Source organism: Eucalyptus grandis, chromosome 9, assembly GCF_016545825.1.
Source record: "Eucalyptus grandis isolate ANBG69807.140 chromosome 9, ASM1654582v1, whole genome shotgun sequence".
NCBI classification, from domain to species: domain Eukaryota; kingdom Viridiplantae; phylum Streptophyta; class Magnoliopsida; order Myrtales; family Myrtaceae; genus Eucalyptus; species Eucalyptus grandis.
In genome coordinates, this window is record NC_052620.1 from 11,825,592 (window position 1) to 11,837,476 (window position 11,885).

At 40.1% G+C, this 11,885-nt stretch overlaps 1 protein-coding gene across 1 annotated transcript; it reads left to right on the forward strand.

The window, feature by feature from the left end:
* The first annotated feature begins 3,202 nt into the window (after positions 1–3,202).
* On the forward strand, positions 3,203–6,551 carry LOC104418304 (2-hydroxy-6-oxononadienedioate/2-hydroxy-6-oxononatrienedioate hydrolase). The gene is made up of 6 exons (XM_018862995.2): positions 3,203–4,278; positions 4,363–4,532; positions 4,697–4,828; positions 5,582–5,674; positions 5,756–5,823; positions 6,109–6,551. The coding sequence occupies exons 1-6, from the start codon at positions 3,957–3,959 to the stop codon at positions 6,269–6,271; spliced, it is 948 nt and encodes a 315-aa protein (XP_018718540.2). The 5' UTR covers positions 3,203–3,956; the 3' UTR covers positions 6,272–6,551.
* The last annotated feature ends 5,334 nt before the right edge of the window (positions 6,552–11,885 follow it).

An 11,885-nucleotide genomic window follows, 5' to 3' on the forward strand; every position in this document is an offset into this window, starting at 1 on the left:
AAGTATTTGTGAACTCATACGAATTCTTTTTAATTATTAGAATTACATAAAGGGGAAGAGAAGGAGGGGAAGTAAATAGGTAGAGACTAGACTCAAGAGGAGAGACAACAGTCCTAGTATTGTCTATTAGTGAGTACCACAGACCACCCGAATTGAGAACCACCCATACTGAACCGAACTGAACTAGACAATTTTGGGTGGTTCCTAAGGGCATCTGTCCAATTCTCAATTCTATAAAATCGGAATTGGTGATTTTTGGTCCAGACTAATTATTTATTATTTATTTATTGAATTTCTCATGCATCCTTTCCTCTTCCCATGTTCGCCTCTCACACGTATGCCTCCTTTGCGTCCAAGTCCAGACAATTTTGAATTGATCGATTCTATTCGATCGTCTAGGAATCAGACCACCCAGCAAGTCCAGTCTAGTTCAGTCCTAGGATCAAGCGGTCCAATCCCCAGTTCCAAGTTTGGTTCCCAATTTTTGGGTGAGACCAAACTAGACCGGGAATCGGTCACCCCTAATATTGTCTACTGAGTAGAATATCTAAAAAGGCAGAAAATCTATCACTACTTGATTTTAATGGCTTTCCTCATCTAAATATATATTGGCTTTCATACTCTCGTGATGCATTTGAAGATATTAGTTTAAAAATTATTCAATATTTAGCATAATTAGATTATTCGACTTTAAATTTTGGATATTTCAGGAAAACAGAACTATATTAAGATTATTGGATCCCATTTTCAATCTTTCCCAACTTGTATAAAATTTATATCAAGAGATTTATCATTTTTGAGCTTATTCTAGCATTTCGAATGTCTCTTCTGCATAATCAAATAAACCCAAAAATGGTTTCCAAACCTCAAGCTTCACCCTTGTCTAGAAGCGTCCACCTTATTTCATCTAAGATAAGTGATAAATTAAGAATAAACCCTGAATAATTGGTTAGACTAGCTTACTGGCTCAAGAAATACATGTGAAGTGCATATAGAGGCCAACGACCCGCCAACAATATAACCTCACTTGTGCACCCCAAGCGACGCGGAACGTTGTCCTTGCCCAAGGGCCTCTTTTAATGTAAGCGATAAACTAGAAATAAGTCTTAGAGAATCAGTGAGACTAGCTCACAAGCTTTGACAGATAGAAAGTGCATATAAAAAGCTCAAGAAACGCGAAATGAGTAAGTCATAGTGTAAGTAAGTTCTTTCGCATCGAAGCGCCATGAATAATTTGTAGGACATGTCAAATGTGAGGAGTACAATTTAGAGTGTGTTAACATAATTTGCAGGAGATGTCAAACGTGAGGAGTACAATTGAATTGTAGGCAAGACTATTTACTGGGGAAAATTACCAAAAAAGTTTTAAACCTATTACAATTGTGTCAATTCGGTCATAAATTTTTTTTTGAGCAATTGAGTTATAAACCTTTTACAATTATTTTCGATTAGTCCATCCGGCCAAAATTGGTCGGTCGATGCTGACGTGACAGCTGGCCGACGCCGACGAGCTTTTTTAATAATATTTTATTTTTTGAAATATTTTATTAATTTTTTTTATCTTTTTTTTTTCCTTTTTCATTTTTTTCCCTACTCCCTTCTCCCTCCTCCTCCCTCCTTCTTCTGGCTTCGGCGACCGGCCAGAGGGCTGGCCGGTTGCCAGACTGAGGCGGTCGGGCTAGCTCGCCTTGCCATCGTTAGGCGAGGGCAAGCTCGCCCAGCCACTGTGGGGTGAGCCCTTGCCAGATTTGGTGAAGGGGGTCTTGCTGTCGTCAGGTCTGGCGAGGTGAGCCCCATCGGATTTGGCGAGGGCTCGCTTCATGGTCATCGGGTGAGGCAAGCCCTCACCAGATCTAGCGAGGGGGGCTCGCCGTCATGTCTAGTGAGGCCCTCCTCGCCGGATCTAGTGAGGGCTCGCCTCGCCCAAAGACCATGAGGCGAGCCCTCACCAGATCCAGCGGGGCTCACCCCACCGTTGCTAGGCCCGTCGACTGGCAAGGCGAGCCCATTGGATTGCCTCAGTCTAGCGACTGGTTATCGGAGCTAAAGGAAGGAGGAGGGAGGAGGGAGGAGTGAGGAAGAGGGAGAAGGGAAAAAATTAATAAAATATTTCAAAAATAAAATATTATTAAAAAAGCTTGCCAACACCGGTCGATCACACGTCGGCGCCGGGCTGGCTAATTTTAGCTGGATGGACTGATCGGGAATAATTGTAAAAGATTTAGGACTCAATTGGTCAAAAAAATAAGTTTATGACTGAATTGGCACAATTGTAATAGGATTATGACTTTTTGGGTAATTTTCCCTATTTGCAATGTATTAAGATAATTTGTAGGAGATGTCAAACGTGAGGAGTACAATTGAATTGTTCCGAGATTTAAAGGGTTAATACCACCAAAATTCCAAACTAATAGACTGGTGTCACATTTACTTCAAAAAAAGTTATGTGTTACAAAAATCTCAAACTAGTACATCCCGTCACATTTACTTCAAACTAATTTTGGGTCACAAAAATTCCTAGATTGATATATTTACTCAAAACTAATTTTTATGTCACAAAAATCCCAAATCACGAAATCTTCAATTGAAATATATACTAAAATCTGTTAGTTTTGCCCTCAAAGCTTTCTCAAGTTTCAAAATCCGCTAAAATTGCAAACTTTTATAACATGAAAATTAGTGAGGTAAAGGTGACACAGTCTTTTCAACTTAGAATTTTTGTGGAAAATTATTTCGGATAAAGGAAACATGGGTGTACAGTTGAATTGTTCTCAAATTTAAAGCGTCGTTATCATGACTGCTTGATGGTCTATATCTCAGAGAAATTCTCTCTATCGTTAAGTGGAGTACTCTTTGCCCACAGTTCATTGCACACAAGATTTGCCGGGGTTTCCAACACATCTAGGCAAAAATCTATGGAATTCCTAAGAGGTTAAATACAACCTGTCTAGAATATGTCCCAAGACATTTATAGGAAATAGGGATTGATATATGTTTTCCTAAAGTCAACCTCAACCGCAGCATTGCAAATATTTCCTATAGATTTTCCAATTAAATTTATTTAGCGAATGGAAATCGCCACACTATTTGCCTTCCGTCTTGCCTTCCGTCATCTTATTAAGCAGAGTTCTATTAAATAATAAAAGAAAACGCTACAGTTTTTTTAATATGATTTTCTTTTTCCATATGAGTGAGCAATTATTGTTCTGGAAAATAAAAAATTTGCTTGATAGCTATGCTTGATCTATGGAGCACTCGTGAGGTCGACACTTCTAAAATATTACTAAATCACACGTCTAGATAGACTTTTATCATTAGCTTAATCTAAGTCTCACGACGGACGCATGTTAACTTTTTTAGCACTCGAAATACACGAAACTTTTACAATATACACAAATTGATAAGTACATTCTCATACAATATTTTTTTGTAAAAAATTTTCATGTAATTTTAAATTTTATTGGGAAAATGAAATGTTACATTTTGCTTTTTAAAAAACATAAACAAAAAGGCCACCTTTGATTGGAGTTTACTGTCTAGATTATAGACCATATAGACTAATATCATCTCAACCGTTAATAAGGTAAATCTCACCATATGACCCAAGTTGTCAAGGATTGAGATTGGCTTAATATATTTAATGCATAGACATGCTCCGTGATATCAACCTTCTGTCTGTTTTTGACTTTTGAAGTCGTAATCAAGGGAGCTCCTTTGATTTTCATCCACAGTAAACCCCAAAATCAGCAGACTAAGGAACCAATTAGCAGATTGTCTCAATCTCCATCTCCGCTTAAAAGCAATAGTATAACCCTTTAGAGAAAAAGAAGAAGAAGAAACCCTCTTCATTTCTTGATCAAACCCACCATTTCTTTCGATCTAGTCCGTCCTCCAACACTCCTCAGAAAACCTCAAGAACAGAACCTCAAAAGAGCAAACAAGAGAACCAAATCTTGATGGCAAAGTGCTTCAGCTTATCAGCGACATATGACCGATGGTGTCGCTTCTCCTTTTCTCGGGCAGGCCTGAAATCGACCACCACCGACCTCGGCGAAGGCACGGTCATGCACTGTTGGGTCCCCAAAACGTACAAGCCCAATAAGCCCAACTTGCTCCTCTTACATGGCCTCGGACCCACCGGACTGTGGACGTGGAACATGTTCATCTCGCGCTTCATCGAGAGATTCAACGTGTACGTGCCTGATCTCTTGTTCTTCGGCGATTCCTACACGACCCGGCCCGAGTGGACCGAGCATTTTCAGGCTCAGTGCGTCGCAGGTAGGACAGTCGACTTTCTGACAGACATGATAGTACATGACTCGAGCAAGACTAACTTGGATCAGCATTTGACCCGTTTTGCAGGAGCCTTGAAGTCTCAGGGAGTGACAAAGACGAACGTGGTGGGGCCAAGTTACGGTGGGTTCGTGGCGTATAGCTTGGCGGCGCAGTTCCCGGAGATGGTTGAGAAGTTGGTTCTGTGGGGTGCAGGGGTTTGTATGGAGGAGAAGGACGTGGAGGATGGGATGTTTCAGGTGGGCCTAAAAACATTAGATAGATTCGTTTCCTGAGTGGTAATCACGTTGCAGAAAACAACTTTGAACCTGTGTGTTTCTTGTGTGGAGTTCAGTGCGTGTCTTACTTACTCTTGATACTTGTGATAATGAACTAAGCGGGTCTTCGGAATGTCGTCCGGCAGGTGAAGAGCACGGACGAGGCCGTGAAATTGCTGTTACCACGGACGCCAGAGAAGATGAAGGAGATGCTCAAGGTCGTATTTTACAAGCCCGTGATGAGTATTCCCACTTGCTTTCTGCAGGATTTCATTGATGTAAGTCAACGAAAAGTTACAGATCTCTCACCTTCACGTTCGTGTTTTCGTACATTGTCCACCAATTCTGCTAGCGGAATTCCCGCCCTTCCTTTTTTGTGATTCATAATGGAAGTTTTTATGGTTAATCATCAGCCAAAAGCTTATTGGTTGGGGAAGTAGGATCTTTACATGGTTTTCCTGTGTTTTTATGTTGTTGTGTAAACCACTTCTTGACCATACTCATGGTAGTCTTGTTCATATTTTATTGCTCAACATTATGAGGTATCGGGCCGATTACATCATGTTGTTTGTCAATTCTATGAGAGTTTGTACATGTGCAAGGACTCGTGAACTTTTGGTTGAACGGAAATCACCATTCCGCTTCCTGCACTCGACTATTGCAGCTTTGTTCCCTCTAACCCATATTGCTCAACATTATGAGCTACTGGTGTTGTTTAGTCCCAGAATCTCGACTATACAGAACATTTCAGAGACTAGACAAAATGAACAAGTAGTTTGTTTCTTGTGAACTGAGACTATACAAGATGTCTAGTTGTGAAGGCCAGTAGAGATTAAGCAGTAGGTTGTGATACAAACTGCTTGCTTTACTGTCATCAATCTCACATCAGCTGTGCTGTTTTAATAAACTCATGAAAAGCTAAATATTTAAGTTTTACTTGATGATATTTCTCAAGGCCTAATGTTGGGAAAGTTTATCTCGATAACTGAAGTTCTGTGGCATTTCAAGAAAGTCACCATGATTGTCTGCAGTTTATTGGCATGGAGCACCTTCAAGAATGGACACGGCTGATCAATGCCTTATTCAAAGATAGGAAGATGTCTAATCTTCCCAAGATAACTCAGGTTTCTTTCTCTCAAAATCTCTCTCCTCTAGATCTGTCTTCTTTGGACATCCTCTCAAGCCATGGATCTTTTCTGATGCAGCCAACACTAATAATCTGGGGCGAATATGATAAAGTCTTCCCATTGGAATTGGGTCAAAGATTAAAGAGGTTTCTTTTCCACGCTTTGCTTTGTTTTTTCTACTTCTTTAGAAGCTTGATTTTCACAAGCACTTACATAAAAAACGTAACTGGATAGAAACAAATCTTCAGATGAAGTGTTCTTAATCACTGAGACCCCTTCAGTTGGAACTTTCGGTATTGATTTGCATCAAGTTCCAGGAGTATCTGTTTTTGCTGAGTGGCTCTCAGTAAACTTTCTTGATAGAATAACCTGTGTTCTTTTTTTTTCTTTTTCTTTTTCTTTTTTATAATTGTTTGAATGACTTTGGGCAGGCATTTGGATGAAAATGCGCAATTAGTGGTTATAAAGGATTGTGGTCATGCGGCGAATGGAGGAGAGGTGAAAGAGATGTACAAACACATGAAGTCGTTCCTCATAGACCCACTCCTTCAGCCAAAGAAGGCAAATCAAACCAAAGGCCAGAAGGTGCACTGAGGGTCAGCAATGAGTTTATAGTCGAATCAGCCTTCTGCAGCATGCTTGTCCAAGTTATGTGCATATTAATATAAGCTACGTGATTAGAAGAAACGTAGTTCAACATATTGAACTGATGAACAGCTAGGCCATAGTGTGGGGAATATTTCCTTTTGTCCTCGAGATATTGCATTACAGATGCATGTTTTTGGGTTCAGTGTAAATTCTGCTAGATTAATGTTGTAATGTTTGCTTGTAATACTGCTTTCACAGTACGCAAATCAAATTTATGCCATTGTGATGAAAATTGTCTTCCATTCCAGTTCAGCATTAATTCTGGGGCATATCGGTACTCTGAACATCAATATTCTGAGAACTGCTCACAGATGGAGCTGAAAACATGAAGCAGGTGATTGGCATTGCCGCTAAGGAGAAATCATAACTTTTCGCACCCTTAACATGATTAATACAGATGCTAACTTTATCAGTCAAGATATTAGTTCTTGTAGCAGGAGGCCGAGGCAGTGAGGCGAGTAGGGGTTCGACCCATAAGGTGTTACCAAGATGCGTGAGAAGTAGCCATTAGAAGAACATTGCAAAATCTGTATATTTATAAGAACTAGACGTTGCCCTGAATTTGTGGAGGGTCGTTATGTCTGATAACCAAACAAGATAGGAATGAGTGACCAACATGACTGATTCCATTGGGCATTACAGTAGTTATTCTAACGCCCAATTTGAAATGTCTAGTTTAAGGAATAGCTACTGCCTAGAAAGGCGAATCCCCCATCGTAGTCCACCATGATGCAAACGGGTACAAAGCTGGAGGTTCTCCCAAGCCTAAGCACCCTTAAGAAATGAACTAAGGTTTTCCGAGATCAAGAGTGATTAAGATCCAAACCCGGACCAAGGTTTCTCTGGACCACTTACGAAATTAAGAGTGCCCTTGTACAATTAGGCCAATCACCACGATGGTACTTTTAAGGAGTTCTCATTCGAATTATAATCGAAGTCAAGTGAAAAACATCTTAGCATAAGAAACAATCATTGAGCGCATTATTTCATTAGAAATTCGTTATACAAGTTTGCAGTAACTTAAAAGAATAAATTCATAAGTTTGAGAGCAGTGAAATTATAATCTTCCTAACTTAAAAAATGTTTTCCACCTCAAGCAATGTGGGACTTCATCCTGTCTAGAAGCCTCTTTTTTATATTTAAGATTGGTGATAAATTAAGAACAAGCCTAAGTAATTGATAAGACTAGCTTGAGGAGGCAAAAGTACATCACAAGTGCTAAAACTTAGCACGGGTGACACATAATTGCTAAAATTTTCAAAAGGTATACTCAGGATCTGTTTGGTGACTAGCTAAATAGTATCTTATTCTATTTTTTTTCCTCGGAACAATAAAAGAATAGAAATCTATTTAGTAACTTTTTTATTTTCGGGAATAATTTGTTCCTGTAAATAAATTTGGAATAAAATTGAAAAGTAAGAAAGCTACTTCTTTGTTTTTGGCAACAAGTTCAGGTTCAGGATCAAGACAACTTTCTTTTTTTTATTTTTTATTTTCTTCTTCTTCCTTTTACTGTTCACCAGCCTCGATGATGGTTGGCGGCCTCGCCAAAGCCTTGTCAGCCGAGCCTTGTTGGCAACTGGGCAGGCTTGACCTTGCTGGCCCACCGCGAGGCTAACATTGCCCGACCAAGACAAGGATGATCTCACAGTGACTTGGAGAGGTTGAGCCTCATTGATGGTTGGGCGAGCCTAGCTTGGCGAGGTTTGCCTTGCTCAATGAGGTCGAGCCTCGCTAATGGTTGGGCAAGCTCGACCTCACCAAATCTGGGCCAAGCCGAGCCTCGCCCAATGCCTGCAAGGCTTGGGCTGACAAGGCTCAGCATTGCCGGGGGCCAGTGAGGTTGCCAGCCATGGCCGAGGCCAGCAAGCGGTTAAAGAAAGAAGAAGAAATAAAAATAACAAAGAAAAAGAAGAAAAAGAAAACTAAAATAGAATTATTAAAAAAATAAAAAGAAATTCCAAATTACAAAAGAATTTGAGGATGATACCAAACGTATCTCTATCCTAAGAGTATAATTTTTGGATAGTTATCAAATGCTTTAAAATGCTCAGAAACTCGTATACAGTACAAAATCAGAAAAAAAATCATTTCTGAGCTAAAGTTGTGTCACGCCTCGAACTTTGGGCATGCACACATCCCTTGTTGGTCGACTAAATTGCGACGTTCCCAAGACATGTCGCCGACCTATTCATTTTATGCACATGCGGAAGTGAATTAAATAATTTCCAGACAACAATCAATATGTGATAGAAAAACAGGACAACCAATTAACACAAATTACACTTTATAAACACATTAGGTTTATATACAAATGGTCTAGACTCTACAAGTATATATACAAGTCTAGATCAAAAAGAGCCACTGAGCCATCTAAACTCCGAATCCTCTAGTCTCGGGCTAAGGGTCCTCCATGACACCATCAGGGATGTCAATATTCATAGGATGCCCTATTTCCCAATCCCCGGTCTTGACGGTAGGCCCATCAAAACCCTACAGGGGACCCTCCCGAGCCCCGTTGGGATAGTTGACAAACCACACTATGAAGCGATAAGGTACCCAATGAGGTAGGCTTTCATTGACCCAGACAGTGGACTCAACTAACTCACGGATCTGATTGGTCCCGGGAATTGGGTAATAGGAGCGCTTGAAGTCTACCTCCTGTGGGACCCCAACACGAACGTGTTGCACCTCCATCTAAGGACTTGTAAAATTTTAAACCACGACGGGACGAGACAAAGTCTCAGCAAGTCTACACCCTAAACCCCGGTTATGATGAAAATTCACTTAGAGGCAGCCTAAACACACATCATATAAGACTTACCTCACCTCAGCACCTCCCTACACATTAGTAAAGCTCATATAACATATGCATACAGTAAAAGTATTCAATAATTGGAACACTTTATATCACTCATCAATTAATCAAAGGGGGTCCCGATTATAAGGGCAATTTGTTATGACACGTCACATTTCGTGCCATATAATTTCGTATGATAATCAGACGCGACTATTTCAATCACTCAAGTGTGTTCCAATTAGTTACAACCTAATGGCCACGGCCAACTCAACAGTTGGCGGTCATCCAGCATAACTGGGCATCATCCCGCTTTGTCAAGTATGGCAACATCTACATTTAGACGACATTCCTGAATGAGCATTGACCCAGCCTCCACTGCGACCGGCATCCGTTAACGTGGGGCATTTGAACTTAATCAAGAATTGTCTAGCGTAAACGCATTGTGACGAGATTTGATAGCGATCACACACACATTCAATCTCGGCCAAGGATATCGTGCTTTGCACTCAAATGCCTCAATTTCAAATAATGTATTTGACATATTTTCTTCATATTAAAAACACTCGGTAAAATAATTGTGTGTGGTCACACAGTCAAATCGGATCATAAAGCGTGATAGTCTCCCATTTTAAAATTCCACAATTTGATATAGTATTTAAAATATTTTTGGCGACAAAACTCGACACTCGGTATTTTTCTAAATTAAATACCAAAAATTCATATTTTTGAAATAATAGTTAAAAATCATCATCCAGCACTCAATTACATAAAATAGTAATCAATTGCACAAACCAATACAACCATGACGATCAGCGTAAAATTGTGATCGCCGGCTATCCCAGTACAATTTACGCTAATTAATAATTAATTAAATAAAATGTAAATTATTTAAATTAAACTCTTAATTAATGTACATAAGATAATCTAACCACCTAATTGAACTAATTAAATTAATCCAACTAAGCTAACTAATTTTCTAATTAAACTAACCATATAATCTAATTAACCCTTAACTAAATTAATCTAACCGCCTAATCACCTAACTAAACTAAGTAAATAATTACACTAACTAACTAACCAACCTTAATCCTAATTAGGCCTAACCAATCCACTAACCCCTAATTAGCCCCACTAATCTCCCTTAAGTACAATTAACCCCTTAATTAGAGATTATGGTGTCAACTGATCATTTAAGTGGGCAAACGGGTCCATGGCGATAGCGGTGCGACGGCGACCAAAACCTGGGCCTACGGCGACACCAAAGGAGGTTTGAAATGGCTGAAAAAGCCCACAAGGCTCATGGGTTCAACTAGGAGGACCGTATCTACTCGGGGGCTAGTCTTGGTCTGGGAAGGAGCTGGTTGCAGCGCCGATGGCTAAACGGCATGGGGACAATAGCTGGAGTGGAGTAGGGATGGATGGTCGGCCAAGGGCGGCTGGTTGGTTGCAACGGCGAAGTCAGATGGTTTAGCATCAAGCTGCGACGTGAGCTGGCCTAGGTTCAAGGACGCTGGTCACAAGATGCTGGCTGGCTCGCAAGCAGCTCGGACAATGCAGGGGCATGAGGCGGTGGTTGGCCTAGACGGTGCAAGGGCTGGCAACACAACAATGGAGGAAAATGAAGAAGAAAAGCTGAGGAAGAAGAAGAAGTTGCTGTTGGAAGAGGTTTTCCTGGGCTGGTTCAAGTAAGGGAGAAGAAATAAGGAGGAGAGATGGGGAACAAGGAGGGGACAAGGGGCCAAGAAGTCTTTTGAAATATCTCATGTAATGATCACTTTGGGCACAAAGTCTTCTGCCCTTGTTGGCTAGGCTTCCTCCACAAGCCAATCTCTCCACAAAACTTTACCACATAACTTCAATTTGATACCCAAAAACAACACAGCAGCAGCCCTTACGAATTTGGTGGATTTCTTATTCAATTTCACATCAAACAACTTTAATTTAATGGTCAAACATGCCATGGCAGCAACCTAAACCAATTTCCATTCAATCCCTCATAAACCAACTCATTTTGGTAGCCAAAATTGCCAATTAAGATGTCCATCCGAATTTCTTGAATTTAATTTGCCAAATTTTGATTTTCCGCCAAAATTCCAAGCTCGCCGAAAATTCTTCAAAGGATGAGATGATGTCCTAAAAATAAATCGTGACACCCTAGAACTTTCGATTCCTGAAACTGAGTTCAATTTCGTGATTAATTTTGATTGGACGCGATTTTAGCGTGATCTAACTTACTAAGTAACTTTTATGAATTTTATTGCATTTGACCCGTGGTTGATAATTTTCAATCCACGTTTGTGCATCTCAAACTCATCGGCGACTCTCGATTGTCATAAAAATCTTAAGGTTTTAATTATGGGCACAGGGTATAAAATCGACAGAAAAATTAATTTAGTGCCGTTGATGCGAATTTTGCAATCATGTGTAATCACCCACAATTTAATTACGTGCTTTTATCGAATCGACCTATCTCCAATCTCTAATTAATTTTAACAGTGCTGTATTGACCCTTATCGATTAGCACGGTCGAGCAGCGATTTCTAATCGAATTCTTAAGTTTGTCGCATTTATATCCCTTAACGGCTTCACCTGATAGATTAGTTATCTCGTAAGTAATCAGCTAAGAGAAAAAGGACCATAGGCACGTCGATGGAAAGCCCATTTCATTTAATTGAGGCAGGGTCGAAAATTAGGATGTCACAAGTTGTTTCCGAAAATAGAATGGTTACTCAATAGGCCCTTAAGTGCTACTTTCTTTGA